Raw genomic sequence first — 27,752 nt, forward strand, 5'->3', positions numbered from 1 at the left:
ATTGAACTACACAGAATCAGCAAGCCCAAATAGGAAACATGTACATTTTAGTAGTCAGTACAAACCCAGTGTGAGCAACCATCTTCTTTCTAAGATGCTACTGCTTTAACCTAAGAAGACAACCACACAACAACACTAAGCTTTCTTCTTCCTCACACCAAATACTGCTTAAAAGTATTTGATGGTGGCTAGTTTCACTGACATGACAGTTATATCATTCAAATCACAACCTCATATTCCTATGTAAATAAAATTGCTCCATTTTACCACTTAAAATACTTTTAGTAAATCAGTTCTTCCACTTGCTTTACCTGAGCAACATCTTCAAGCTTGTTCCACTTGACAGAGAGCAATAGCTTTGGCAGGGACTGTGGAAAATTCTCACGGCAGTCATATCGCAAAGTCCAAATGAGATCCATTTCATTTTCACAGAGCTGAGACAAAGGATCCCTTTCCATGATCTCCTTTAGCTCAATGTAGAACTTTTTGCCACCCCGGCCCTTTAAAAAAAATGCAAAGGCTGCCATTTATAAATGGTATAGACGGTGCCAAGAAAAATGTTTCTAATTCCTGTAAAAGTATGAATGACATGGAGGCCAGAATAGGGTAGATTAGTTGCTGCACATTTTAAGCACACTGTAAAGGCAGCAATTCTAACTTCAAGAATATATTCACATGTAACTCCACAAGGGGGCAATATTGTTATTTTCTCACTGAATCTGCATAATGTTTCTGTCCAGACAGGGGGATGTTGAGATTGTATACTCAACTACTCTAAACATTTATAACATCTAGAGATTAATGCATAACTATTCTGTTTCAATAAGTTATTGAACATACCATGTAAAAGGGGGGGGACCACCTTACAGACCCTAGAGTTTACACCCCAATTCGCTCACCTCTTGCTTTTCATCCCACATTTATACTCACATAAGGCTACAAGTAGTATCAGTAAGTTCAAAAATATACCATATGTAAAAAATACTCCTCATTTATAAGCAGGGATGGGCACAAACTAGTTCATGAGCCAAAATTCAGCATGGACCTGGCCTGGTTCAAAGCCTCCGGAACATTTACTGGACTTTTGCCAGATCGGCTGTTCAAGCCATTTAAACCTGAGGGGTGCAGGTCCACAGCTGTCTTGTTAGGTTTAAATGGCTGTTAGCCATTCCACCGGTCAGTTTCGCTTCCCCTCGCTTGGAAGAGGAGGGAAGCAAAACCGACTGATGAAACAGCTCACAGCCATTTAAACATCCACCCATCAGCTGTTAGGTTTAAATGGCTGCAAGCCATTAAACCTGTCCGTTTCACTCCCCCGCCACTTCAAAGCAAGGCAAGTGAAACAGATGGGTTAAATAGCTGTGACATAATTATTTTAAACCGGGGAAGATCATTGTTTCACCTGTGATACTTACTGCCATACCAGAACTATCACTATTTCTTGCGATCTCAGCTGCCTTTTCAAGTATCTGCAAAAGGATAACAATGTGTAAACATTACATATGGGTGGTGCAGGGGAAGTGATCACATTTCAGCATGTTAGAATTCAAGATGATTGCCGGATATCACAGTAAGATCTCTACAGTCTGAACACTTGTGCAAAAATGTTTTGTATCTGTACACGTCTACCCACTATGCAGCAGATTTTGCTTTATAGCACTGTGAAATAAACAGGATACATAATTCAACAGAGTTTAGAAAATGCAGTGATAAATCATAGTTATATGGACAGCCTCAAGTCCAAAAACATTCATTTACAGCTTGAACAATGCAGATTTTGAAACACTATGTTCCTTGCAAATGACAAAGTCATGCAGTCATGTTTTAGCCAAAGAACATATATACCCCTCTTCTTTATCATTTTTAATAAAGCCTTAATATAAAGGTCTTCCACTAGATCAACATTCTTTTTTTGGGGGGGGGAGTGTATGTGTGTTTGCATGCCTAGAAGTCATGGTGACTTCTGACAACCCCTAGTGGGGTTTGGACGTTTTAGAGAGGTGGTTTGATTGCCTGCCTCCGCGTTCCGAGCCCTGGTATTCCTTGGAGGTCTCCCTTCCAATTGCTTCCCAGGATCAGCCCTGCTTAGCTTCCAAGATCTGACGAGATCAGGCTTGCCTGGCCTATCCAGGATCAGGGCACTAGTTCAACATTCTTGATCAGTCTGCTTTGCCCTGTAGGCAGTGGAAAGAAGGTAACATGTGTATCAGCTTGGCTGAGACTCTACATTATCTCCAAAGGTCAAACTAGATGAGATCCTAGAAGATTTGTGACTGGGCTACTCAATATGTTTTTACTGCTAAAAAGGCTGCTGGTTGGTGAAGGGATGGAGGTGGGGAAGAGATCTGAATCAGTACAGTGGTGAGAAGGTTTTAATATTTTCCCTCCATCCCATTTTCCTGACCTCTGATGCCACCCACCCCATAGGTACACTTTATGCATATTTCCCCACACAAGGGAAACTAAAATCTCCTCAAGGTCAGAAAACAGTGCATATATATAGAGGCTGCTTTTAATCTATATACTTTTATACCCTTTCTAAATTAGTTACAGCAGCTTTTTTTTATAAAAAAAACACATTTGTGTTTCCTATATAGAATTATTCCTAGCTGTACACTGTCAATCAGTGCTAAAAGTGACTAACAGTAAAACCAGACAGATCTTCTAAAGGCTGGCAGAAGTGATATGAATACGTATTCTCTGCCCCTGAAAACAAACGCCTTGGAATGTAGCAACTGTGTGTCAAAACTGCCTCCCTCTCACTTTAGAATATCTGTCTGTCTTCACCCTTAGCTAATAGGCAAAAGCGTGTACTGGATAAAAGCATTTTTGAGCCCTATTCAAGCATAATTAGATCACAGCATAGAATCTACCAAGTGTAAAGACAAAACTAAACAGTGTGAATGGTGAGCCCAATGCAGATCTGCATTCCTTAGTAAACAGATATAAAAGCTTCCAGACTTATGAAGTCCAAAAAGTATCGAGTTATTTTCTTTTTCAGAAAAGTTGAAAGCACAGAGTACTGATCAGCAAGCCCTTTTGATATTCAGAAAGCCATTTTATTCCATTTACCCTACTGAGCTCTATGAACAGCTGTTTGCTTGGCCCTTGTGAAAATCTTGAATCTACCATTCTCTACCCCCCCCCCCAGTTTTTCTACAGAAAATCTCCAAATCAGTTTATTTCTAAGGAAAAATGGAGGGGGGGAGAGAGAGATGTTTCCACAAAGAAAGATGTCTGGCACTTAAAAAATAAATTTTAAAAGCTGAAAGTCTGCCAAAAGTGGGTGGGGAAGGGGCAAAATCCCACACGGGAGTCAGAGCCATACATGTGCTCCAGTAGGAGACCGAAAGCTAGGAGATGCAAAGCTCCTCCCCAGCAGCAGAAAAATCATGCACCGCTTGTGGCTGGAAGGAAGGAAGTGATCAAACAAAAATGGCAGCTATAGAAACAAAGCACTATTAAATTCCACTTGAACAGATAAACAGAAGAAAGCCAACCCTTAGAACCCACGTTCTCTGTAAAATTTGCAGGAGGAAAAATTAACAAACTTCAAAATATTTTTTCAGATTTCTGTGACATGATGCGAATAATGTTCTAGACCATCCATTATTGTATTTTAAGAGTCAAAGATCTTTACTGCATGGAACAGTTGAACAAAATTACAATTCATCAAAAAGAAGTGCAAAGTTGGAAATGGAAAGGTGCAGTAGTGAACTTGATTAAACAAACACTCAATCCAAACAAACTTACCTTATCAAAGGGAGGGTAATAAATAGGGAGTTTTGAATACTCTTGAAATCTGATGTGCAAAGCTGTTGCATTTTCAGTGTATGGATTTGTCTGTACTGTTCCCATTGGATTCAACATCTCTTCAAGTTCATCTAACCAACAGCAAAGAACAAGTTATATTGTGACACACATACCCAACATTTAAAACCCATGCTATGCTTCTTTGTAGGTGAATTCCAGATTGGAATATCCTTTTCCATTTTTTTAAAAAAACCTCCCTGAAAATAGAAAACAAGCACTCCAAGCAATGAGAAGGGTGACCATTTTCCTCTGTGGTTTTAATTTTCTTTTTGCAGGGAGCTTTTTGTGCCCAGGACCCATCAAAGCAGAATTCCCTGCCTCTCTGAATCTGAACTGGTGAAGCTCATTCCACCACCTCAGTAATTCTGCCATCTTATTCCGTCTTCATTCCTCCCATGCTCTTCTTAACTCTCAGGGCACATTTATTTATTTATTTAGACAATTTCTATGCTGCCTCTCTAGTCAGCATGCTCATGGCACCTTACAAAAATGAAATGAAGTGAAATAAAGTTGTTAACATATAGCAAGAGGTCCATTTTCATATTATAGCTCAGGTCTTGTTTTCATGGAGCACTTGACATTGTTTTTAACATCATCTTTTCTTCCTAACGCTTCCGACTGTTTTCATATGGAAGCCAGCTTGTAAATCCTATGTGACCAAGTACCTTACAGTGCCGGGTTTTTATGTGAAATTCATACCAAAATGGAGCAGACTTACTGCAACATTAAACAGTGTTAGTTAAGTTCAACCTAGGATCAGTCTCACAGTGTGTGATTTCAAGTTATCATGTGCTTTCTTGCCCTTTTCTGAATGGGGTAAGAAGACACAGTGCAGAGGTAAAGATATTGAACAAAGACAGGGGAACCTGGTTCAAATCCCCAGTGATGAAGCTCCTGGATGACCTTGGTCCAGGAAAGAACTATGTGCTTAATAGCCATGATAATGCAGCTACAGCCAAAGGCATGGTAGGGGTGATGCATCTGGGAGGAGACTACAGGATATACAGTGCAATCATAAGCAGAGTTACACCCTTCCATTGACTTCAGTTGTCTTAGGTAAAGGTAAAGGTTCCCTTGCTCGAAAGCCAGTCGAATCCGCCTCTAGGGTTGCGGTGCTCATGTCCGTTTCAAAGCCAAAGAGCCAGCGCTGTCCGAAGACGTTTCCGTGGTCATGTGCCCGGCATGACTAAACACCAAGGCGCACGGAACGCTGGTACCTTCCCACCGAAGTGGTACCTATTTATCTACTTGCAATTTCTTGCTTTCGAACTGCTAGGTTGGCAGGAGCTGGAACTAGAGATGGGAGCTCACTCCGTCATGCGGCACACTCAGGTCTCGAACTGCTGAACTACTGACCTTCCACAGCCTGCAGTTCAGCATCTTAATCACTTGAGCCACCGCAGCTCCTTCAGTTGTCTTAGAAGGGTGTAAATCTCTTTAGGATGGTACTGCTCGAGGGCTTATGAAAACTCTGAGACAAGAGTGCATGTGCGTGGCGGGTGGGTGAGGGTGATTCCCAGTTTCCAGAGACATTGATAGATGTTAACTGTCATATAATGAATTTTATCTTCTACATTCTGCATAGAATGTATTTTAAAAGAACTCATAATCAATTTCTCTCAGCAAGTACAAACTGGCATAGATCCAGCAAACTAATAACGACTTAGCTTAGATCACAGCCACATAATGACTTCTATAGCCTACTCCAGATGGAATCAGTTCCTGCATCCAGCCAAAGCTGCACCTTCACTTGGCTGAACTCTTTTCCCAAAGCCAACTCTGATGAGTCAGTGAAAAATACAGGGCTTGAAATTTGTTATAATAAACTTTTCCTTCACTGAGAAATCTTAGCTGCTCAGTAAAACAAGATGTACCTAGGCTGTGTTCTTTAATATGCCTTGGACTGCCATCTGCTTTCTATAGGGGTAAGCTGATCTTAGCATTAAAAAAAATGGCTCCTAAAAGATGCAGAACACAACTTTGAAGTAAGTGTGATTAGCCTAACAAAGACATCAGCAGAGGGAGCTGCTGGGGCCCACACACAGTTCATGCTCTCTACTCAGAATGAATGTCTGCTGGCATGTTGCCACAACTGTACTGAAGCTGCTGGGAAACACTTCCTCATAGTGGCAGCTCCATGTGGTGGGAGGCAACACACAGAAATGCTGACTACATGGCAAACACAAATCACATGGAGTCTCTCTACAGCCTTGCCAGTCAGGAAGGGTAGTGAAAACACGGAAAGACTCCATAAGATGTAGGGGAATGAAGTGAAGGGTTTCTATATGCTGCACACCCCACACGAAGCTGCCATCACTGTGCAATGTAAAGTTGCTGTTATCTGGGGAAAGTTTTTCCCTATCTAGAATAATCTATAACACCACTGATGCTTTGCATTTTATTACCTTGAATTAATGTAATTTTGTTTGCTGCCATAAATTACAAATCTTTATCTTTGTGTGCTCAAAGTTAATCATATTCTACAACATTCAGAACAGTTTTAGTCTATCCAGTGCTAAAAGCTGCACAGCTGTGACTTATTTCAGAAGGGTATTTATGGGAAACCCAAGCAAGCCAGCCAGCCAGACCTTCCAAGATGAATGGAAGCTGCACAGCGGCACAAAACGTTAGGTGCCACAAGTTAAGTCTTACCAGGAAATGACGACCAGCTGTGCAGTACAAAGTCTCCCATTTTCAACTGTCCTTTAAAGTCAAACACCATGGTATTGACCCAAGCTACAGAATAGTGCTGAAATGAAAAACCATCCAGTTTAAAGGTGAAATTGAGTTCTGCACTTCATAGTAAAACAATTTGCATTTAATGAAAAGACAAAAAAAGATAAAGAAGGAAAAAGTTATTACTAATTAAGATGCTGATCTGGAAAAATTCAAGATGCTACAGAAAATGTTTTCTACAGTACAACACTACTAACTTAAGAGATATCTAAAACTGAAGGTCTCCTTAATGGGTTAAGGTGATTTAATGCAAAATTAGATGTATTTTGCTCCTTTGGGAATATCCTTTGCTTCTCCCCCCTTGTATGTCTCCCTTCAGTTCCCACCTCAGCTCTCCTTTGGTTCTCCCTCCTATCTACTTAAGCCATTCCACCTGCCTCATTTCCTTCAGAGCTTCTTTCCATCTGTCTTTCTTTCTTACCTGTCCTGCATAAGTAAAGTCAACTCCCTGATTCTCTTTGCTACCAGTGACTCTTGTGAATATGCAGGTCCAGGCAACTATTACCTGGAAAACTTTTCTCCTGCCCGGTCTGCAGCAACAGGATGAGGAGCTTACAGCATTCTGGAAACTGGATGTCACTGTCAGTGACTTTTTTTGCCCAAAGGCTCCATGCTGGCTAAAGTAAGCCTCTGCCAGCACAACGCCTTCCCCAGCCATCAACTAATTAATTTATTGCATTTTTATTTTGCCCATCCAACAAGGAGCTGAGGGCAGCACACATGTTTTTCTCCTTTCCTCCATTTTATGCTCATAGCAATACTATGAGATATACTAGGCTAAGAAAGAATTAACTGGCTAAGGTCACCCAGTGATTTTTCAAAGGAAGTGTGGATGTGAGTTTAGATCTATGCAGGCCTAGTCCAACACTAACTGCTATACCATATTGGCTCTCTCTCACACTGGGCATAAGATATAAAGAGAAGTCTCCCCAACATGTTAGAGGATTCAGTTACTTTGGAAGGGGGCAGGGACAGCCCCTCCACTAGGTGAACCAAGGCAATAGGTGGATGGGCACTAACCAGCCCTGTTACCACCCTGCCCACCCACCTATAGCATCAGGGTCTGCTGCACCAAGCAGCAGCCCCAGAAGGAGCCCTGTGGGCAGTCTGCTGGAAGCCTGCTCCTTCCATTGCAGGGATGGGCCCTTTTCTTCCTTTTCTGTCCTACTTCCTCGCAGCATAGTGCTGCCTTTCCGCAACACATGGGGGTGAGGACAGCATGTTGCAGCCTCCCACCTCCCCTCCCTACAGGCAAGGAAGGGAGCAGGGAGGGCAGCCTAGCCTAGAGTGACCAAAACCCTTGGGGGTCAGCCCTGACATGTGTGTGTGTGTGGGGGGGGATAATTTGTTCAGAAGGCCAGTTCCGTGCTTCTGAGCCTTGGACTGAAGCGAAGCAAGGAGCAGCCACTTTCCTCTTTTTAGCTTAACTCCTACCCTTAGGTGGCTTTAGAATTGTGCCTGTACACACAGGTGGAAGATGTATGTGTGTGTTTTCTTGTTACAAAAAAGACCACAATTTTTCTGTATACTGTGCAATTATTCCCATTTGTAGGAATGAGTACTGTCCTAGCCACAGACCCGGCTTTGCATCCATGTGGTCTGCAAGCTCAACACTCACTTACTAAGAAGATGGATGATTTTTAGCTCACTTTTATTAATAAAAGAGGCAGTGTAATGACAGTGGCTAAGTGTGTGACCTATGAGATGGGAAGTCTTGGCCAAATTTCACATCAGTCATGAATTCCTTCAGCAAGCCATTATCTGCCCCAGGCTCTCACACCTGCAATGTAACATGTATCCCTTACAGGGCTGTTGTATGGATAACTGAGAAAGCATACAATGCTCTTTGAATGCATAAGAAAGCTTAAGAAAGTGAAATATTTATCTGCTAAAACGAATAGTATATAACCAAGTACTTTTTAAAAAGTTTAATTTGTACAATTACAGCTTTCAATCTGCAGTTCAGAGTAATTTTTTTTTTAAGTATGGAAACTGAAAGTATGTAACCATGCACAGATTTCCCCTTACAAATAACAGGAATGTAAGAAGTAGTGAAATGAAAGCATTACCACTTTCCCAGCTTTCCTAATAGTCTGGTATTTGGAAGGATTAAGTGTCTTGGCTGACTTTTTATTTTTCATTTTGTCCATCACAGCATAAACCACAAAGCACAGCCTAGCCATTCTTGGCAAGTCGCAGACGTTGATATCAAATTCCAAGGGCTCATTCCAAACATGGTCATTTCTCCCAGATATTTCTGAGCTTACGATAGGCTTACAAAGGAGCTCAGTTCCATGGAAGAGACCAGCCCTGACATGAACCTGCAAAGAGATGCATGACAAGGAAGTATCCAGGCATTCCACAGAATCAACAAACAAGAGTAAGACTGTTCACCTAGAAGCATTTCCTGATAAAAATGACAGCTCTGAAACAGTTGGCTCTGTTGGGGGCTCATATGTAAAAATGTGCTGGAACATTAAACGTTTATAAACTATCTGTATTAATTGCAAAGAGAAGCCAGTTCTTTTTGCTGCTTCATTCCTCAGGGTTAGGAAGGAAACTCTGGAAGTTATAAAAGATGATGCCAACAACAGCTGTAATTAACTACATTTTTTTTTTAAAATCTAAATTTTAAACATGTTGCATCTTATTAGCAACAGTAGAAATATGGGTAAGTTCAGAAACTTTCTTCTGAAATTTAAAGAAATCTTGTGATGGAGGGGAGATCCTCTCTCTGATACACTGTACGCTTGTACTTTTTGGAATGCCTTTAAAATAAGTTCATCATCACCAGAATTATATATCATATGTCATCATGCATTTATCATATGTATACATGACTAGTGTTTTTTCATCATCACAACCTATTAAGGCTAACTAATTGTTATTACCTATGTTATCTGAGTAAAAACAGCCAATATTCAAAGAGTCCCAGTGAGCATATTCAGCAGCTCCGCAAATTTCCTTTTATGGATCTATTGTCATTTCAGCTTCTTGTACCACAGAGACAGTGTTGCCCTAAGCAGAGGTAACTCCAGTCAATGCACACTGACTTTAATGGACCTAAGACTGCACTGCCATTGCCTCCTACAAATGTCCCTTAAGAACTGCTTCTCTAGTAGCATGAGGGCCAAGGTTAGACTTAAGTGATCCTGGAGCTCCCAGCATGGCTTTTTGGATTCTAGACAATATTGTCATACCTCAATCATCTTTGTTGATCTCCATGCGTTCCCCCCCCCCTTGTTATTTCTCATTAACTGTTATTTTTAATGGCTACCATATGAAAAGCAAATCTTATGTTTAATAATAATGAGAACGTAAGAATAATAACAATAAAAATTGTTACAGGTTTTTGTTACTACAAAACAACAATTGTTCCAACAGATGTGTTACAATGGTTCTATTCAGTGTCACTCCAGAGAAGGCTCTGTTAGAATTCTTACTGATGTGCTAGTTTTCCAAGTGCTGGAATATTTTCACATGGGTGAGCATTCAGACACACATTCCCCTAACCTATGTTCTGAAGTAGTACTGTTAAGACAGTTTTGTGATATTTCTGCATATGAAGTTCAGATCATAGACTCGTTTTTAACTTATAGGATATGTTTAAGATTTCTAGTCAACCTATTTCATAATGCTGATCACTTCTTCTTTTGTTCTTGATGAAAAGGTCATGATTTTCCCCAAACTGGAGGAGGAAAAACACATGCTATGCATCTCCAAAAAAGAGATTCGCATTTGGGGGGTGGGTGGGGGGAAGCTTTAGAAGGCCAGTTACATTTTAAAAAATGATTTACTTAAAAAAAGTATCAACCCACTAGGCTACAGTGAATAACCTTAAAACATATCAAATACACTGGATACATATGAAAATTATTACGTGTTATCAGACCATTAACATCTTGATATTCCCAAATAGATGTGTTTGGTTACAAGGGAGCCTAAAAAGCAACTGCTCAGTTTCTCAAGTGTGACAATTTCTTTCACAGATTCAAAGGATGTCCTGAATCATTCCTTGTCCTTATTCATTCTCACAGGAGATTCTATTGTCTAGCCTGGAAAATTTTTTGCTCATTTGGGGCTTCCCTAATAGGGTTGCCAGCCCCCAGGTGGGGCCTGGGGATCTTCCACTTTTACAACTGATCTCCAGCTGACAAATGTCAGTTTCCCTGGAGAAAATGGCTGCTTTGGAGGGTGGGCTCTATGGCATTGTACCCTGCTGAGGCCCCTCCCTTCCCCAAGCCCCGCCCTCTCCTGGATCCACCCCCCAAAGTCTTCCAGGTATTTTCAAACCCAGACCTGGCAACCCTATTCCCTGAGGACACTAATTTAGTATTTCTAGTACAGAAGGAGGAGCCATTTAGGATTAAAACTTATCAGAAATTGTCAGAACTAGGAAAGAGATTGGATATCTATTTCAAAGGAACATAAATGACATTTTTCATATGCTTCTAGTATATTTGGTATGTCTCACACACATAAATGATAACTGATTGAATTTTTACTGGTCCTATAAACTTACGGGTTTCTAAAATCTGTGGCATGCCTGTTGAGAAGCATCACCCAACACAGTAAGCACAAGATGCTTTATAATTCTGGGAGGCACAATCCTGCAAATGTTAACCATTGCTACGCCCCACAAAAAACAAAAACAAACAAAAAACAATGGAATAGGGTTTATCTACAAGCAGGGCTTTTTTTCCTGGGGGAACATGCTGGAATGGAGTTCTGGAACCTCTTTGACAAAATTATTTTTAAAATGTGTAAAAGTTCATGAGTTTTCAGTATACAGATTGAAAACTTCCTTTTCCCTCTTAAGCCATCCGGCACACCTTTTTCCCCCCAAAAAAAGAAGAAGAAGAAGCCCAGTCTACAAGTAACATAGCCTCCTTGAATCCAAAAGAGTTTAGTCAAACTTTTGCTGGCCTTTGGATTGTGCTTAGCTGGGGGTCAGACAGGAGCTTACAATGCAGCATGGAAAACTGGTATTAGAAAAATGTAAACAGAAAAGCTGCTGCATATATGGCTGTCCCACTCTTCCTTTTTGGAATAAGGTTCTGTGACATTTTTCTACACCCCCCCCCCCCGTTCAGAATTAGTTGCCCCTCTTCAGAGAGAGAGAAAAGGATTATACACTTCTAGCGATTTATATTTTATTTAACATACATTCAAAACACAAACAGGTATGCAATTTTACTCAACACCACTCCCTAATTATGTACAACACCATAGTTCCCTAATTGCAAACAACTATTTCAGCATAGAAAAATCATTATTTTATGTCATTTCACAGCACACAGAAACTTGAGTAGTGTTTTTGTTGTTGTTCAAAAGAACAGTCTCTAGGGCCCCTGAATTTTTTTTTAAACTGTGTTGGTAAACACCATGAATTAATTTAATTTTTTTCTTCTCCACATGAAAATTAAGTCATTCACTTAATTGCATGCAAAACATAATAAGGAAAATACATGCTGTTGTATTTCAGAGGTGAAGCTCCTTGTAAGGGCTTTACATAATTGTGCAATATATTAAAGATGTGGTTTAAAATGCAGTCTTACAATTTTACAGGAAATGCTGCTTCATTTGCTTCTGCATTCAGCATGTTTTGTAAGCTATATATATAGAACAGAATGTCTAGTAGGCCCACATCAGGCTTTTTTATCAACTGAAAATTCATCTAATTTTTTTTTAATCTACTGGTGACTCAAATTCTTAGTAATAGTTTATCTTTCTATTTTGGTTAACTTTGCTAATCTACAGTAGCACATTCACATATCAGCTTTGTTACAACAGTTCTATCTACACAAACATTTTCAAGAGGAACACTATTCAATGTCACTCCAGAGCTTTTGTTTATGATTGAGAGTGTCTTGAGAAAATTCCCTGTTTCAATCATACTGAAATAACCAATGGGAATGTTCTCATTAAGTCAACTACCTGTTTAAACAACTAGATTCAGTACAGTATACTAAAATGCTAGAGAAGATTGTCAAAGAGATTAATGGAAGCATATCCAAAGGCTGGCAGGGTTACTTACTTTAGCAGTCTCATCTGTGTTCAACTTGGTCCCACTTACCAGCACCACCTTGAAAGGGAGGGTAATATCCCATACACTTTGAGTCAACTGTTAGACAAAGGATAAAACAATGTGAGATTTTTCCAATATATACATTCCCAAGACTGAAGTCATGCTTGTTAAAAACATTTTGCACTCTGCCCCTAACTAGTTTTTTTTCTTCCCCCTCCCCACCAAGAACAATGTTTGTTCAAGGCTCAACATAATATTTAATCTGAAGACACAGTTCAATATAACATTTACCTTGAAGACACAGTCAGTATAAATTGAGAAATCTGTACCATGTAAGCATGATTTAACTGTTCTAAAATTAATCACCTCTACCAAATAAGTTTAGACAGTAAACACTCACAGCTACTGTTCGTGATTTTTTGGGTGGCAGAGGAAGAGGAAGGCTGGATTTTCGGCTTATGGCAGCTTCTATGGCTATCATTTCCTGTTCACACATTTTCTTTATGCTGCTACATTCGACAAGAGTCAACTGAGGAAGAATTCTGTTCATCACACAGCAATGGATATACTAAGAAGGGATGAGGAAATAATTCAGTTATTCTCATGCTGAAAATTAAACATGTAGTTCTTGACATAAACATATTTTAGGTAACTCCATATACAATCAAAGCACTTCAGATGAAGATGGAATGAAAGAATCTGGAATGACTGATATTTTTAAATACAATTATCCAGATTATTGGCCTTTCCTTTCCCTCTGTCCCTGATTAGATGCAGATTGATGTAAGTTTTCCCCCCTTGCAATACAAGTTCCAAGTCTGAAAATGACTCACATAACTTGTTTAATATTTCAGATTTTAACAAGGATTTTAAAGTCACACAGATAAGAACAAGGTTTTAAGAAGGGTATGCTAATACAATTCATATATAAAGCGTTTAGAATTGCTTCTGTGGACACTGACCAAAATTACCACCAAGGAAGCTGAAACGTTCATGACTGTGTTAAATCCAGTTAATCCCTTCTGGTTCTTAGAATCAGTGGGCTGGATCCAGTTAATTAATAACTCCAGAGAATGGCCCAAAGGATCCAGGGATGTCTGGGAACAGGGTACAATGCAGCACAGAGGGGTGGCAGCCGTAGAAAGAAAGAAGAAATGTTTCCTGCAAGCTCCAAAGCATCACGCCACATCTAATTTAGTTTCTAAGGGGCTCCCAACCCTCAGGAGTAACTCTGGGGAAGGGCACAGGAAGCTGCAGAGGATAAAAAGGGAGAAAGATCCACTCTACAAACCCTTTCCATTCATCATTCATTGGATCCAGTGGTTTTCTTAGGATCTTGTCTGCTGAGCTTTAACTACCATGATACATCCTTTCCACTTTCCCAGCCATTCTATTATCATTTGCTCTTTTTTATGCCTCACTATAATGCTCACAATGTTTGCCTTGATTGCCTATACCAAACTGCTTTTATTAAAATTGTAGGCTGTAATTTTGTGCCCTTGGAGCATCATCTAGAATATTTTTCTGACAGTGTTGGACAACCTGGTTAATAAGTATGTCAAATGTGAAAGAATGTACATGAGAGCTGTTTTAAAAGTATGCATACCTGGAACTGAATTAATGGTTGGTCCCCAAAGACATATTCTAGTCTTCCGCTGACTTGCAGCACATAGTTATAAGGATCAACTGCTTCATCTTCCCTTCCATGGATAGTCAAACGCTTCCGAATTGCCAGTTCATTCAATTTGATAGGGTTTATGTTAGGAGAAACCTGGAAACTAAATACATCCTGTTAAAAAGGAAGAGGCAATCAAGTGTTAAAGTGTGATTTATTTGCATCCCAATCCTCAGCATTTATATGCATCTACCTGGATTGCTGATGTACCACAGCTGTAAGGAAAGATCCTGAGATTCTTCAATGGCTCTGCTCATATCATCCCAACCAGTCTTAGGACTGAGTGAGGCAAATTTTAGAACCTTTTGTAACCACTAATGTTCAGCATCCTTCACAGTTAATATGAAGGATAAGCTTCATTGGCTACTAAATCAACACAGTGCACAAAATGTACTCAGTACAGATACTAGCATCTTGAATAGAGCAACCATTACAATTAAATGAAGCAATCTATTGCAGTTTACAGGTTCAAAAAAGTGGTTCTTAATTTCTATCCTGGAGAAATGTTAAAACATGCTTATTACAATATATTAGATGCATATTTTCCTAGTGCCTTATGGAGCTGGGGAACCTGTGTACCCATGGTACTATTTAATATGTAACTGTGTGAGATGAAACTATTATTTTTCCTTGCTTGAATCCTCTTCACAAATCTTTCTTTTGCTTTCCTATAAAAGCACATGCAGAGCTTCCATTTTTAAAATACTCTAGGAAGATGTAAACATTCAAAAGCAATTATTTACAAATATAAATCATAGTCTAGCTACACACACATATTTGTCTAGAGTCTTATTTATGTAACAGCCTTCTGGTGCAGGGCCAAGTCCCACAAAGGGAAAATCATAACCATAATCAAAAAGTCAGTCAAAATCAATTCAATATTTTCTTAGTTTCAAAACTCATTTGTTTCAAAGCAGCTACTTTCCCTGAAGTTACTGCCAGACACTGAGGCCTTCTTTAGGACTAATTCCAAAAAGACAAGCCTTCATTTCTTTAAAGGCAAACACTCTCAGTTTTTCATAAGCATTTTATGAGCATTAGGGAACATCTGCTTCTATAAAGTGCTAGGAACATTTTAAATTTTCCCCCCCAGAATGCTGATTAATGAGAGACATCCTGAACTGATATGTATTGCCATCCTAGGCAGAGTTACACTGAAGTCAGATGTAACTTTGCTGAGAATGGCACTGTAAACCATTTTGACATGTACACCAGTGTCCAAGAGGCTTACTTTTGCCCTTTGTGTTTTTACTTTTTCTTGGTCCTGACAAAAGAATAAATCACTGCAGCAGTATTACACTAATAACAGGGATAAATAAGCCAGAAATACACTCAAAAGATAGCATGGTGTTTATTTCAAGTGAAGTAAAAAGGTACATGAGCATAGACTGAAGCAAGCAAATAAGTTGTAGCATATACCCATCATAAAATCCCTACATCCTATAACCCTCAAAACAACACATACATTTATGATGAGACAACTTGTGCAATGAACAGTAGGCTTAGAGATCACAGGCTCTTGATGGTTTCCCCTGTTCTGCCAGGTTTTCTGGCTCCTGTGACCTTTCTAGACTTGAACAGCAACCTCTTTGGCATTTGGACCCTTTAATAGTGGCCACATGCTTAATGGAGGCTTTCACTGCATGCAGGAAAATGATTATTTCTCTTCCTGCCTAAAGCTTTAAGAGGAAATTCAGGAATCAGGAATGGCTCTTGCCCATTCTGGTGGGTAAGAAATAACCAATCTAAAGTAAGGGCAGGGATTTGGGGAAACTTATAAAACTCTCCTCCCTAAGAGGTTTTTGTCATCTTCTGGGCATGGGACAGGGGTCACTGGGGGTGTGGGAATTTGTGAATTTCCTGCATTGTGCAGGGAGTTGGACTAGATGATCTTGGAGATCCAACTTCAGTGATTTCCAGTCCCAGAGTAGTCTATCTGGGCCCAGAGACCTTAATGGGAAATCCATTCCACATTTTCTTTGCAATTTTGTCTGTGCTGCAATGTGTTTGTGTGCTAGTTGAAGCTGTTTCTTGCTGGAGTTGTCCCCTTTCAAATAAATGGTTGATGTTTTGAGCCAGCTTGCCTCTGCTGAATGGACCTGAGAATGGGTGTCTGAGTGAGTACTCTAACCTGGGAACTCACAGCCAAAGGGGGACATTACACTGGAGAGCCACTGCCACTCTGAGTAGACCTGGGGAGAAGCTTGCAATGCCCAGCCATTTCATGTTTTCCTAGGCTCAAAGTATTTTACGTTTTTAGTTTATATTTTTAGTTTAGTTAATTTCTGCTGTGATCCTTGTGCTTTTTCTTGATGTTTTATTTTTAAAATTACATAGCTAAATCCCACTATTCCCCCACCTTTCCATTTTAGGCAGACATCGTTTAAGGGGGGGGGGAGGAGGTTTGGAAGGTGTCTGTTATCAAAGACTGTTAAATAAACATAATATTGCAAGACTTTTAAAAGCATGTTTGTATTTTAAGTAAAAATAATATTTTTAATTGTTTTTGCTTGTATCCTTTATAAAGTTTATATCTCCGCTACCTAATATTACATTTTATGACATGCATGGCCCAGCCCGACAAAGTCCCATTTATGTCATTTGGCCCGTGCAGTAAATGAGTTCAACACCCCTTCCTCTAACACACAAAAGGCTTTTTTCATTTCAAAAACAGTTTGTATATTTGTTTTTTAAACAGGCAACCTTCCTTTAATCTCTGTGCCACAAAACAACACTTCTTTTGGATACAATCCTTTGAATCTAGACCAGAAACTGACACAAGGTTGCCCATTGCAGCAGTGTAGCCCATGCACCTGCCTAAACACATTAAGAGGAGCCCCAAACAGTAAACTGAAACATACTTTCCAACAAGATACAAGGCCACAGATTTCACCAGTAAGGGAGGTCTGGAGCAAGGGTCTTTTGCAATTTGCTGGAGACAATAAGTGACAGTTGTTATGATTTTAGGAATAAGGCTAGGCCTGCATGTCTTAGGGAAGCCTATTGGTCTTTGTGTAAACTTTGCAAGAGTCCTATAGTTCCCAAGCCTGTGGACTGTGGGGAAGAAAAGACAGAAAAGCAGAGGCCAACCACTAGGAAGGAGACAGAGCTTAGACAGAAAGCATATAAGGCCCTGCACAGAGAGGGAGACTGTTCACTCCCTGATGCTGAGCACCAGTGAGGCTGCTCTTGGACGGAGTTAATCACTTGCCCCACAGGGCAATGTAGTTGTGGTCATTGTATTAATTCTACCCCATTTCTATAACTGTTCTCTCTTCTCATTCTCTTTCTGCCTCGGTCTTTCATGCCTCTAATTCAGTCATACTTCAGGGTTCACCCTGACTGAAAAGGGAGCTGTTGGGGGCAGGGAGGGTGCTCTGTGCTCTGTCCAGGAGGAGGAGGAGGAAGATATCCCTGTTCACTCCATAGTAAACCCTGCATAGTCACACTCCTTTCTGTGACAGAAGTATAGTGAAGGATTGTTATGTATGGACATATGTTCGCCTATGTGACTCAATGTAACCGCGGTCTGGAGTTTCTGTCACAAGCTCTATAGGAGGTTATGAATTGACATGCACTGATTTATGGTATGGTTCAATATGACATTAGGCTGGAGCTTCAGGCACAAGCTCCATAGACACGATGGTATCGTAAACCTGGCTGTCGTGTTGGTCCCTGTTGCGAGACAGACCAATCCAGGGGGACTCTGTTCTGGTGGGAACGAATCTCATTGGTCCCATGCCTGCAATGGGTGATGTATTGTGTTCTTACCCTGTAATGTTACAAGTACGCCTGAGCTTCAGACAAGGCTCTATAGAAGCCTTGTATTCTAAGTGCACATTCTGATTGGCTGCTTTGGACAGTGGGCCAATCAGAACGTAGGAATAGTTCTGGGAACCACACCCATTGGTCATTATGTACACATTATGATTGGTTGTTATCTGTTTGGAGTGTGTGGCTTTGCCCGCTCAAATCGTATATGAGTCAGCCTTGTTCTACGTATTTTGGTCTTGTGTGTTATGAGCTGAATAAATAAATAAATAAATAAACTGAGATCGAGGCAGCTTCTTGAACAAGTGATGTATAGAAATGATTTCTAACAATGACCAATATTCCTACCTGACAGTTATCAAAATGAACAGCTACAACGAGATTGCCACCATAGAGTTTATCTTGGAGGTTTTCTGGGATCGCTGGTTCTTGTTCTGGAGGATAAGTGCGCTTTAGCCAGTCAATCCAAGATAACCTTATAAGTGACTTCATCTTTTCTTCACTGATTCGTCCCATCTTATCTCTGAATTCTTTTACTTCTGGGTCTTGTAAGGCATCAAACTCTTGGAGACCTGAAAAAGTTGAATTAAAAACAAGGTAGTTTATTCAGCAATGGTAATATCATACTAAATAAACTATAGAGAAGTTTGAGTCCAGTGGCACCTTTAAGACCAACAAAGTTTTATTCAAGGTATAAGCTTTCATGTGCATGCACTTTATTGGTCTTAAAGGTACCACTGTTCTCAAACTTTGTTCTGCTGCTTCAGACCAACATGGTTGCCCACCTGAATCTAAATAAACTGTACTTATTACTTACAGAGTTAGTATTACCTAAACTAATTCAAGGCTGCGGTCACACGGAACATTAGCCACCCTAGTCAGACAGAAGACATGCGGAGTTTCCGGACGCGATCCCACCAGCACATCTGGGAAGCGTAGCACACCCGGGGCTCAAACGAGGCTTCCCACTGAAACCGCACAGCAAAATACTAGTACCTCTGAGGTACTAGTATCCGGAAGCCGCGGGGCAAGGGCAGGCGTTGGATCGCGTTTCCGGAGGCATCCGGCGCCCGCCCATGTTCCCGTCCTCGCGAAAACGTTTTTTCCCCCAGGTCTTCGTGGATGCGCAAAAGCACCCTACCGAGCATGCGCAGTTGTGCTGTACAGAAAAAAAAACTATCCAGTTTGCCGAACCGCGCGCTTCATTTTTGCGCGCGGGATTGTGCTGTGATCGACACCTCTCCCTTCCCACGGGATCTCCACGGTACCTCCACGGGAGGTCTGGTCAGGTAACGGCGCCTTAGTTTGCCCCGGGGCACACTGCCACGCTCCCCCCCCCCGCGGTTTCCTGCTCGTGTGACCGGGGCCCAAATTTCACATATTCTATAAAAACAAGGACTATTCATCAGAATTACATCTTCCAGGGAAAATATAAAGATGGATTTCCAAATAACCATAGACTAATTACCATGGATACTGAAATCAGCATCTTTTGCCTAACTACTTTAATGCATATTCCAACTGTTTTATAAAGAGACACATGCACAAAAAAGTGATTCATATAAACGGTTCATTGGCAAAAACTATATTATATCTTACATGTGAGTTCAGGGTGGGTGGGTGGAGTACTGTATTTTATCTGGTTTTTTAAATGCCACAATGAAAATAATCTGATAATCATTTGATAATAGTGGGTGCACAGCTTAATCTCACCCTACATCTTTAAAATAAAAAAATGTGCAAAATGCAGAATAGGGAAAAAGTTCTTGGGTTCGTGCTTTCCCTAAGACAGGTCTAAGTGACAAATTAATAGTGATTTACTGTCCACACATTGGTGTTTGCTATGATGAATACAACAAGACATGGAGAGAAAAGATCTACTTATAAATATTCAGTGGATATATACCTGGATACCTACCTGCAGCCCTTAACATGTATGCCCCCAACTTGTTTAAAGACATGTCTCCCTTTGTCATATAGCATAAACAAACTCTTACAAGGTGGTTTTAAGAGGCACTATTTTCCTGCTTATAAATGCGAGAAGAATTAAAGCCTTGTTTTGTTTGACCAGGGAGGTGATAACCAGCTACCTAAACAAGGAGTATTAGGAATGATGGACTGGCTGTGCGTCAGTATGGACATGTTAACATTCAGTTTGTTGTTGAAATCTAAACAAAACTTGCAGTCTTTGTGCCTAGACCAACAACTGTCCATTGTATTGATGACAGGGTTGGTCTCACTAGAGACTATTTTTAATTTCAATACACAATAGCAAGTGAGTAATCTGTCAATTTACTTAAGAATGAAACGTTCCGTTTTTAAAAATCCACAACAGCAACTGACCTATGGTACAGTTTCTGCCTGCTATAAAAATGCCTAGCTGCGTATGACAATATTTTTTTAAAAACCTGTTTAAGTGATATGCACTGTATCAAGGATTACAATCAGGAACCTCATGGGTTTCTTTAAAAGTTTTCATATATCACAAACACACAGTATTGATTATTAGAGATCGAAGGTCATAAATGCCATTCTCACAAATCATTTTCTGGTGCTTCTATCTTTCATACTGGAAGAGTATTCAATACATGATTCTGTCATTGTGTATGACTGCCATTTCATGAAAAGGACAATGCATATCTTACATATTCAGCAAGAACAAGCACAAAACTTTGAAGAAAAACAAAAGAAATGTGGGTTTCTGGTAGCATGAACTGTGGCTGGAGAATACATGCACTGATCATCTCACACAAAATGGCAAGATGATGGCTTCCAGTACATTGTTGTATGTGTGTTATGTGCCATCAGGTTCCTTCCAGTTTATTGCGACCCTATGAATTAATGACCTTCAAGATGTCCTATCATTAACAGCCTTGTTGAGGTCTTGCAAACTGAAGGTCATGACTTCCTTTATTGAATCAATCTATCTTATGTTGGATCTTCCTCTTTTCCTGCTATCTTCTACTTTTCCTAGGATTACTGTATTTTACAGTGCGTCATAGCTTCTCATAAAGTGACCAAAGTACAATAGCTACAGTTTAGTCATTTTAGCTTCTAGGGAGGGTTCAGGCTTCATTTGATCCATTTGATACTTATTGGCCTTTTTGGTGGTCCATAGTATCTGTAAAACTCTCCTCCAACACATTTCAAATTAATCAGATTTCTTTTTGTCAGCTGTCTTCACTGTCCAACTTTCACACCCATACACAGTAATGGGGAATACTATGGTATGAATTAATATGATCTTGGTATCCAGGAACACATTCTTACACATAAGGATCTTTTCTAGCTGCCCTTCCCAGTCTCAATCTCCTGATTTCTCGATTTCAGTCTCCCTTTTGGTTGATGATTGAGCCAAGGAACAGAATATATATATTTTTTAATTTCTCAATTGACAACCTTAAATTGTATAATTCCTCCACAGTCATTACTTTTGTCTTCTTGATGTTCAGTTGTAATCCTGCTTTGGCACTTTCTGCTTTAACCTTCAGCATTAGTTGTTTCATATAGCCTTCATTACTTTCTGCCTGTAATGTGATGTCATCTGCATATTTCAAACTTCCACCAATTTTCACTCCACCTTCATCTAAATCTAATCCAGTTTTCCTTATGATAAATTGTGCATATAGATTGAACAGATAGGGAGATAAAATACATCCTTATTTGACACCTTTGCCAATTGGGAACCATTCGGTTTCTCCATATTCTGTCCTAGCAGTAAGCTCTTGTCCAAAGTTTAAATTTTACATCAAAACAATCACATATTGTGGCACACCTATTTTTTTAGAACCATCCATAGCTTTTTATGATCCACACAGTGAAAAGCTTTGCTATGTAACACAAGCTGATTTTCTTCTGAAATTCTCCCATGCACTCCAGTAATTGATCTAAATTTGCAATATGCTCTCTAATGGCTCTTCATTTTCTGAATCCAGCCTGAACATCACACATTTCTCTTTCCATATATGGTATGTTTCCTCTAAGCTGTGGAGTCTTGTGAGCAAAAATTCTACTTTGTGAGCTACTGGCATTAAAGTTGTGAGCGAGCGATTTGGCTACTACATACATTAGTTTGCTTTGGAGTCATCCTTCCTGAGTTAAGACAAAAATGTGTGAGCTGGAGGCTAAAAAACTGTGAGCTAGCTCACACTAACTCAGCTTAGAGGGAACACTATTGGTAACAGTCTTTTTGTAAGATTTTGAGCTTCAGTTTGCTTGCATGAGAAATTAATGTGATGATCCAATAGTTCAATTTACCAGTATGGAAGACAAGAGCAACAGAAACGTGAACACCTTGAAAAGAGCTATCATTGGGCAATTCTGCACTGGCTTTTCTCTCCGTTGTTTCAGCAAACCCACTTTGGAACAGAAATTCCCCTCTGCATCGCATGCTGCTTTCACTTCCTTTGATCATTGGATTTTATGGTACCCTCTGCATAGATTTATGGCTGTTTTATGGCCATTCATGGGTGATTTTGCAGTCACTACAGCATTGGCCTGGGGTATTCGAATGTGGCTTTGAGCTGCACCTTCCCCTCAGTGGCTGGTTCTGCATCTGGCATTTGCTCCACATTTTCTCAACACTGAGGAAAAGGTACAGCTCAAAACCACATTCAAATACCCCGGGGCTAACACCATACTGATTACAAAGTCACCTCTGAATGGCCATAAAATGGCCATAAGTCTATGCAGAAGGTACCATAAAACCGATGATCAAGGAAAGTGAAAGCGGTATGCAATGCAGAGGGGAATTTCTGTTCCAACGTGGGTTTGCTAAAACAATGGAGGGAAAAGCCAATGCAGAATCACCCAGTGTTGAGAAAATAAGGAGCGAATGCCAGATGCAGAACCATCCATTGTTAATGGCCTGCTGCAAGGAGGTAGCAATTTCAGAGGATTATTTGGCTGTCTCTACAGGAAGCCATATACATGGGTGCCAATAAAAGCAAAGACTGTGAGGCACATGGTAACTGCAAGGCACCGATTCCCATAGGGAGATGTATACTTGAATCATGGTGAATTTGCTTTCCAGAAACCTCTGTGATTAGGATAAAATGAGAGGAGAGAAGTGGTAGATTATACAACTTCATCCCACAGCTGTAGTTAAGGATGCTTTGCCAACATTGTGATTGTAGCTTTACGTTTGTTGTAAAATATGCTGAAGGCTTCATGAAGTCAGTATATGCTGAAGGCTTCACAAAGCTGGAATAATTCTAGGTGACTGATTTTCCTGTCTATTTTTCTTTCTTTTAAAAACAATGGTTTGATTAGGGTACAGTCGTAAGACACTTTCATGAGAGTAAGCCATCGAACTATCCTGGTGGCAAAACTATCAACTAAAGTCTAGATATAGTAAAGATGTAAAATACGGCTTTGAAAGCAACAAAAACCGAATTGTACAAGATTTAGCTTTCTTCAAAAGACAAAATGATTCAAAAATTGTATAATCTATTACTAGAGGATTATATGATAGATGAAATGATCAAACCATCAATGATTTCCTGGATGAAGGATATAGGCCACAATATTGACACAGAAACATGGTCAATAATTTGGAAAACATCTAAACCTATGAGGGCCATACCATACAAAGAAAATATTCTTAAAATGTTTTACAGATGGTATTGGGTCACCAGAGAAAATAGCAAAATGCTATAACAAGAATGCAAACAAATGTTGGAAATGTAAGGTTAATGTTGGTACCTTTTATCATATGTGGTAAAGGTAAAGGTTCCCTTGCTCGAAAGCCAGTCGAATCTGACTCTAGGGTTGCGGTGCTCATCTCCGTTTCAAAGTCGAAGAGCCAGCGCTGTCCGAAGATGTTTCCGTGGTCATGTGGCCGGCATGACTAAACACCAAGGCGCACGGAACGCTGTTACCTTCCCACCGAAGTGGTACCTATTTATCTACTTGCAATTTCTTGCTTTCGAACTGCTAGGTTGGCAGGAGCTGGAACTAGAGACGGGAGCTCATTCCGTCATGCGGCACCCGGGTCTCAAACTGCTGAACTACCGACCTTCCACAGCCTGCAGCTCAGCGTCTTAACCACTTGAGCCACCACAGCTCCTGTCATATGTGGTGTTGTTGTTCAAAAATACAAAAATACTGGCGAAGGATACAGAAAATAATTTTGGAAATCACCAATGTGAACTTAAGTCTAGAACCAGAATGTTATCTACTAAATATGATTCCAGAAAATGTTAGACATTGTGATATGGATATAATGATTTTGATATTAACATCTGCTAGAATTCTACTGGCAAGATATTGGAAATCAGAGAAAACCCCCAGTGAGGAAGAGTTAAAAAATAGGCTGTTACACCTAGCAGAAATGGATAAACTGAGTTTAGTAATGCAAGATAAAGAAGATGAAATACATACGAAAAGATGGTCGAAAGTTTATAAATGGGTAAATAATGATATAGAATTATAGACTCGAAATGTATTTATATTTATAGACATCAATGTTTATAACTTGAAAACTAATAAATACATTTTCAAAAATAAAATAAAACGAGATTAAGACCCAATCAGCCTGATTAGCTCAAGCTTCTCAGGGCTTGGGAGCTAAGAGTGTCAACCACAGTTAGTACTTGAATGGGAGACTACCCAGGAAGACTGGAGTTGCTGTGGAGAGAAAGATGAAGATGGGTAGCCATTTTAGTCTATCTGTAGCAGTAGAAAAGAGAGTCCAGCAGCACCTTAAAGACTAACAAAATTTGTGGTAGGTTATGAACTTTCATGAGTCACTGCTCACTTCTTGAGATATCTTCTTCCTCTTCGTATCTGAAGAAGTGAGCAGTGACTCATGAAAACTCATACCCTACCACAAATTTTGTTAGTCTTTAAGGTGCTACTGGACTCTTACTTTTTTCTACTGTGCAGAGAAAGGCAATGGCAAACCACCCCTGCTCATCTGTTGCTTGGAATGCCCCATGGAAGGGGGGACCATGGGGTTGCTTACAACTCAGCGACATCTTCTTCTTCTTCCTTTCAAGTGAATCTGTTTAGGATTCAAATCTGATTTGTTGATTAAGTTACTTATTTGCTACTTCCAAGTATTATTAGCATTTTGAATTTTACTAGGGTTTTTAGATTGTATTTTTAAATTGCTGTTTATGATTATGTTATTGTTTATTGTACAATTGTAATTCATAATGTGTTTTTATTTTGCAAACTGGCTTAGGAGCAGTATGTTGAGAATCAGTCAAAACCTCTTTTAAATTAAATAAATTAAAACAAATTAAAAACATTGTCTTGTGAAGAAAAATTACACTTGCTATGCCTGCAAAGGATACATAAAATCCTCTTTCTGTGCTCTATGTTGAGAAATAGTAGTCTATGAAACTTTAATACATTTCCATCATGAATCAAAAGTGATCTACATAACTTTAATTTCCAAAACCTGGAAATAGCCCTGTTTCAGCCATGTTTAATGAACTCTAAATGGGAAATGCTATGATAATGATAAGTTAAGTAAGACAACAAATTGATTTTTGAATGCATTCTTCATCTATTAATATTAAACTATTTCAGTTTGCAAATTTTCATAGATTCAGTTGGAGCAATGAAAACACACAAGCAGCAAGTAATACTCAGAATAACCATCTCAAGGAAGGGTGGTTGAAAACAACAAGATATCTGCAACTTCACTGTCTTGTTTCAATCCATCTATATTTTATTCTATTTTAATGCCACCTCTCCCTTGCTAGGCCTCTTCCTGAAGACAAGAATATTGATATCTACCTTTTCCTATGAGGACGCCTATCTTGGAGTCCAATTTTTCTCCTGGGTCACAGCTTCTTGTAATTAGTTGAAGGACAGGAAGAAATGGTCGAACATCACAGAGCCTTCGTGTTTCATCTTCTAGTTCCTCACGTACTGCTGTTTGATTCACGCAGGAGAACATATAGGAGTCTATTTCCATAAGAAGGTGAAATAGAGGGTAGCTGTGTGCTTGCTTCCATAAGAGCTGCAAAGAAGTGGAATACGTTTTTCAAAAATACAATGCACTCAATGGCCAGTAAGATCTCCATCAACTCTACATACAGCATATACCGGACATTTCAGTATTACCCTTCCAATCCCTTCCAGAGGCCATTTTAAAGAAATGTGCTTAAATCAAACCCAGCTGAACCAAGCCTCCAAATAACTAGGGTAGGTCATGCATCTAATTTAAAGGGATATGGTTGAAAGAAAGCTTGTTCTTGGTGCTCTAGGACCATTCTAGAATAAAAAGCCAGGAATAAAATGTGCTCTTGTCAGTGTCCTTATATTATGGTGAAAGGGAGTGCTAGGGTTCCATCCCTTTCCTGAGAGGGGTTCCCTCCCCAATGTTCCTTCTGTCTGGCTACTTTTATAAAGTTTTGGCAATGACACTCCTGAAAAGGGAGTTAATACCAGGTCAGGAGTGGAACTAGCTGGCCACTGAGACTTCTGGGTTCCTATGCCAATCAGCTAACAGTGGCTGTGGTCTTGCCATCTGCCTGTCTGTGCTGGATTTGGCGCAGATTTATTCATAACTATGGAACTAAAGAGCAAACAGAAGACGAGAAGAGACTGGATTTATACCCCGCCCATCACTACCTGAAGGAGTCTCAGAATCTCCTTTCTCTCTTTCTCTTCCCCACAACAGACACCTTGTGTGGTAGATGGGGCTGAGAGAGCTCTTCCAAGAACCGCTCATTATAGAGCAGCTCTGAAAGGGCTTGTGACTGACCCAAGGTCATACCAGCAGCTGCGTGTGGAGGAGTGGGGAATCAAACCCAGTTCTCCCAGATTAGAGTCCGTGCTCCTAACCACTACACCAAACCAGCTCTCTAGATCCGTAGTCTTCTCATATGTCCCCATGGCATCTAGATCATGAGGATAAGATAGAAGTTTATAAAATTATGCACAGGGTGGAGAGAGTTGACAAAGAGAAATTTTTCTCCTTCTCCCAAAATACCCGAACTTGGGGGCATCCAATTAAACTGATGGGCAGTAGGTTCGTGACAGATAAAAGGAAATACTACTTTACACGGAGAGTGATTAAAATGTTGACTTTGCTGCCAGAGGATGCAGTGATGGCCAGAAGGATAAACAGCTTTAAGAGGGGATAAGATAGATTCATGGAAGACAAGCCTATCAATGGCTACTAGCCATGGTGACTGAGGGGAACCTTCACATTCAGAGGCCCTAAACATCTGAATCTCAGAGCTAGGACTCAACATCAGGGGAAGGCCTCAGCCTCTATGCCCTGTTGTTGGCCCTCCAGAGAAATTGGTTGGCCACTGTGTGAGAGATAGGATGCTGGACTAGATGGACCACTGGTCTGATCCAGCAAGGCTCTTCTTATGAGTCTTTCTTGAAAACATGATGTGACACATTTAAATTCTGTTATCATATTGTATATCTGCTATAGCCTACAATCAAAACAGTGAAGAGAATCTAAACTGTTTGTGCAGTTTCATGGAAGCAGCCACAACAATGGGATGCTACTCCCAGGATGAAGCTTCCACAGATGCAAATATAGACAGGTTGCTTACCTGTAACTGGTGATCTTCGAGTGGTCATCTGTGCATTCACACCCTTGGGATATACTGCGCCTGCGCTGAACCTTCTCGGTACCGGTAGCTAGCAAAAGGGATTTTCGCGCCTCTCCCAGGTCACGCGCCGGCTCCACTGCGCATGACCAAGGAGGGCCATGCAGATCCCGCCAGTTCCTTCTGACCGCCGCCCAACAGCCTT

The 27,752-nt window shown here is 40.2% G+C and overlaps 1 protein-coding gene across 1 annotated transcript in view; it reads right to left on the minus strand.

Moving 5' to 3' along the window:
* PIK3CB (phosphatidylinositol-4,5-bisphosphate 3-kinase catalytic subunit beta) overlaps positions 1 to 27,752 on the minus strand; it is a 130,288-nt gene that overhangs the window by 44,020 nt on the left and 58,516 nt on the right. The window contains exons 4-13 of the mRNA XM_015411297.1: positions 25,770 to 25,995; positions 18,372 to 18,595; positions 14,184 to 14,366; positions 12,978 to 13,145; positions 12,587 to 12,673; positions 8,619 to 8,870; positions 6,466 to 6,562; positions 3,754 to 3,884; positions 1,416 to 1,469; positions 312 to 500 (exon numbers count right to left, since the gene is read on the minus strand). Of these exons, the coding sequence (XP_015266783.1) occupies positions 312 to 500; positions 1,416 to 1,469; positions 3,754 to 3,884; positions 6,466 to 6,562; positions 8,619 to 8,870; positions 12,587 to 12,673; positions 12,978 to 13,145; positions 14,184 to 14,366; positions 18,372 to 18,595; positions 25,770 to 25,995 (1,611 nt within the window). The remainder of the gene's footprint in view (positions 1 to 311; positions 501 to 1,415; positions 1,470 to 3,753; positions 3,885 to 6,465; positions 6,563 to 8,618; positions 8,871 to 12,586; positions 12,674 to 12,977; positions 13,146 to 14,183; positions 14,367 to 18,371; positions 18,596 to 25,769; positions 25,996 to 27,752) is intronic.

The sequence above is a fragment of the Gekko japonicus genome, unplaced genomic scaffold (genome assembly GCF_001447785.1).
Source record: "Gekko japonicus isolate JY-2015 unplaced genomic scaffold, Gekko_japonicus_V1.1 scaffold433, whole genome shotgun sequence".
Classification (NCBI taxonomy): Eukaryota; Metazoa; Chordata; class Lepidosauria; order Squamata; family Gekkonidae; genus Gekko; species Gekko japonicus.